The sequence below is a fragment of the Trichoplax adhaerens genome, genomic scaffold (assembly GCF_000150275.1).
Source record: "Trichoplax adhaerens TRIADscaffold_1359 genomic scaffold, whole genome shotgun sequence".
NCBI lineage: Eukaryota > Metazoa > Placozoa > Uniplacotomia > Trichoplacea > Trichoplacidae > Trichoplax > Trichoplax adhaerens.
Genome location: NW_002061514.1, coordinates 1 through 2,690, shown reverse-complemented (window position 1 = coordinate 2,690; position 2,690 = coordinate 1). Strand labels below are relative to the sequence as shown.

General features: G+C 35.1%; 2 protein-coding genes across 2 annotated transcripts; both read left to right on the top strand.

The window, feature by feature from the left end:
• Positions 1-130: 130 nt before the first annotated feature.
• TRIADDRAFT_62838 (uncharacterized protein) lies at positions 131-805 on the top strand (the record flags this gene model as incomplete). The annotated part of the gene is made up of 1 exon (XM_002118799.1): positions 131-805. One exon carries the CDS (start codon positions 131-133, stop codon positions 803-805), a length of 675 nt encoding a protein of 224 aa, XP_002118835.1.
• Positions 806-1,384: 579 nt separating this feature from the next.
• Positions 1,385-2,116, top strand: TRIADDRAFT_62837 (uncharacterized protein; the record flags this gene model as incomplete). The annotated part of the gene is made up of 1 exon (XM_002118798.1): positions 1,385-2,116. The coding sequence occupies one exon, from the start codon at positions 1,385-1,387 to the stop codon at positions 2,114-2,116; it is 732 nt and encodes a 243-aa protein (XP_002118834.1).
• Between the last annotated feature and the right edge of the window lie 574 nt (positions 2,117-2,690).

Genomic DNA, 2,690 nt, shown 5'->3' with positions numbered 1-2,690 from the left:
TGTATGGCGATAAAACACAGTTCGTCGCTATCGTTGTAGCTGCGGAACAATTCGCAAGCAAAATACTCGTTATGGCTACACTAATTTAATCAATCATATTTACCGTAGTCATGTAGATTGGCGCGATGTCATGGCTTCAGTTTATGGCTACTATACTTCCAAAGATAACCGAAAATCCATTTCCAATCAATTCCTTAATAATGCTTTTGTGTGGATTGAATGGATAGTAATGGAAAATCGAGAAATTTGGCTATCAGAAAGTAAATGGACCAAAAAAAATACAATGTTAAAAGATGTTTCCATAACAATTATTATAAAATACATTGCACTACTAGCAAATGAAGTTGAAAAGATTTTGACGCAAAATTTATCTGATCGCTTAGGCATTGTAATAGATGATAAAGTAGATGATTCTAGTCAATACATTGCAATTTATGCCTTCAATTCACAGCAAAATCAAGAACAAGAAAATCCAGAAAAACATCCACAACTCCATTACTACCTATTAGATATATTACATCCAATTGTTCATGACTTATCGACAGAAAACTTCCGTAATTTAATCTGTTCCATCCTGCACCGTTATTCCAAAGATTTCAGTTGCATTTCCTATTTTGTAGGTGCAACATGCGAGAAGAATAAAGCCCTTGCTGAAAGTATCGGTAAACCGTTAATTGCTTGTGCATGTTACCGTTTAAACTTAGCTATTAAACACTACCTAGGTGAAGAACAGTCCTTAATTAACCGTTGTCGTAGTCAGCCCACGACAGGGAGACCTGGGCCTTCGAAGTTGTATGAATGCTAGAGCTACAACAGCCAAGTATGCCCCAACGGGCTAAGCATATACTAGTCTTAGACTTTTAAAATAGTTTTATTGAGTGAAGGTAGTCTTGCCATCCAAGACTACTCTGACCCAACGGTCAACCGACAACTGAACTGCTAGTGAGAGAGCTGGGCTTTATATACCCTAGCTCGATTGCACTCGGTGCACAGCTTAGGTAAACAACTCTAAAACATACAGCTTTTGTATAGCCGTTTGCCCATATGGTTTAGTATGACAAACGGCGTAAACAACACTAATGAGTTATGAACTAATTAAGAGCCAATTAACAACCAAAGGTTTAGCACAAAGTAACAGAGATTACTATGGTGTGAACATTACTTATTACTTCTGTGAACACATTGTTCTGCACAGAGTCTACAACAAGTATAATTAGACTACTAATAATGTTATAATTACCCCATAGTTAATAAATAAATGTTGTTGCCAATTAATAAAATCTTAATTACTATTTACCAAGGCTAATGCCACAATTAATTGATGGAGTCTATACTCCGTCACAACCGTCTATTAGTCTTTATGAACAAACTAAACAATACCAAGATGATGGCATCGTTACGAAGAACTGGAAATTTGGCTGTCATATTAAGTAAGACGATGCAATGGTCATCCACCTTTCAAATGATTAGTCATTGTTTCGAGTTAAAGCCCTATTTAGACCTTCAAGATCCTGAGTTAGCCAAGTTACTGCCATCACCTAAAGACGATGTTAAGTTAACGGAAAAGATGAAAGATTTAGCAGCATTTGAATCAGTCTACCACAAATTATTCTACTCGCCTGATATTGATCATAATACTTTACGACAATTATTTGACGCCTTGATCCGACAATTCCCTCAACTCGACCTCTACCTAGCCGCAGATTCAGTGCGTGTTTATAGTGTTGCTTTTGAAACAGGAATTGCCAAAATTATTACGGGACAAGAACCGAGTTTGACAAAAGATGAACAGGAGGTTTGCCAACCCTTTAGAGTTATAGACGATACTGCGGATAAATCTGCTATGGATTCTATTATAAATGACAACCTCTCGTTTGCTGAGAAGGTCTTGTCAAAGCAAACATCGAAGGTAACGAAGTCTTCCGCATATGAAGATGTATCTTATATACCAGTTATGTCCACTGTAACTCAGCAATTAACCCGTAATAATATCATTGATCTAACTAAGAGCAATGATGTCATGAATCCCATTTACTTACGGTGTATCTTTCTAAAGCTGAATCGCCGTTTGTGGGATTTACCATTACTCAAGAAAGTAGTTCACAGATCAACTTAACTGAAATATAAGAGTCCAGAAAGCTTGCTCTGTGGCTTACTCTGTGGCATCATTTTCTAACCTAATATATAAATCTGTAAATTGTCAACAGTAATCAATTTATAATTAATTTGTAGGGGAAATCTAGCTATATAATTTACTAGCTCAAATTAATCAGTTTATTGATTCATTTACAAGCAAAATCAGAATCTAAGGTCTACAATCACAATACTGGTATGTTATTCTGCGCTATTGAAAGATGTGGTGCAAGAATCTGTAATAAAATCAAGTTAACCAATGAACTTGCTCTACTTTAAATATCGCATATTCGAAACTTGGCTTATAAATCGCTGGTTTATGTAATTAATTGATTCCTTACAGGTATATGAATCACTGATATATTATTATCTAACATGATGTACTCATCTATTTACAGTAGAAAGGAAAACTGATTCATCTATTGATAGTAGTAGGAAAAATCGAAAAATCACGCTATTTAATTTGCTGGCTCTCGTAAATTCTTTTGCATTTTCTTTAGATTTGATGTTAGAATTAGTTGATGTAAAAATTTGTCTGTTGATAGTGGAAATTAATT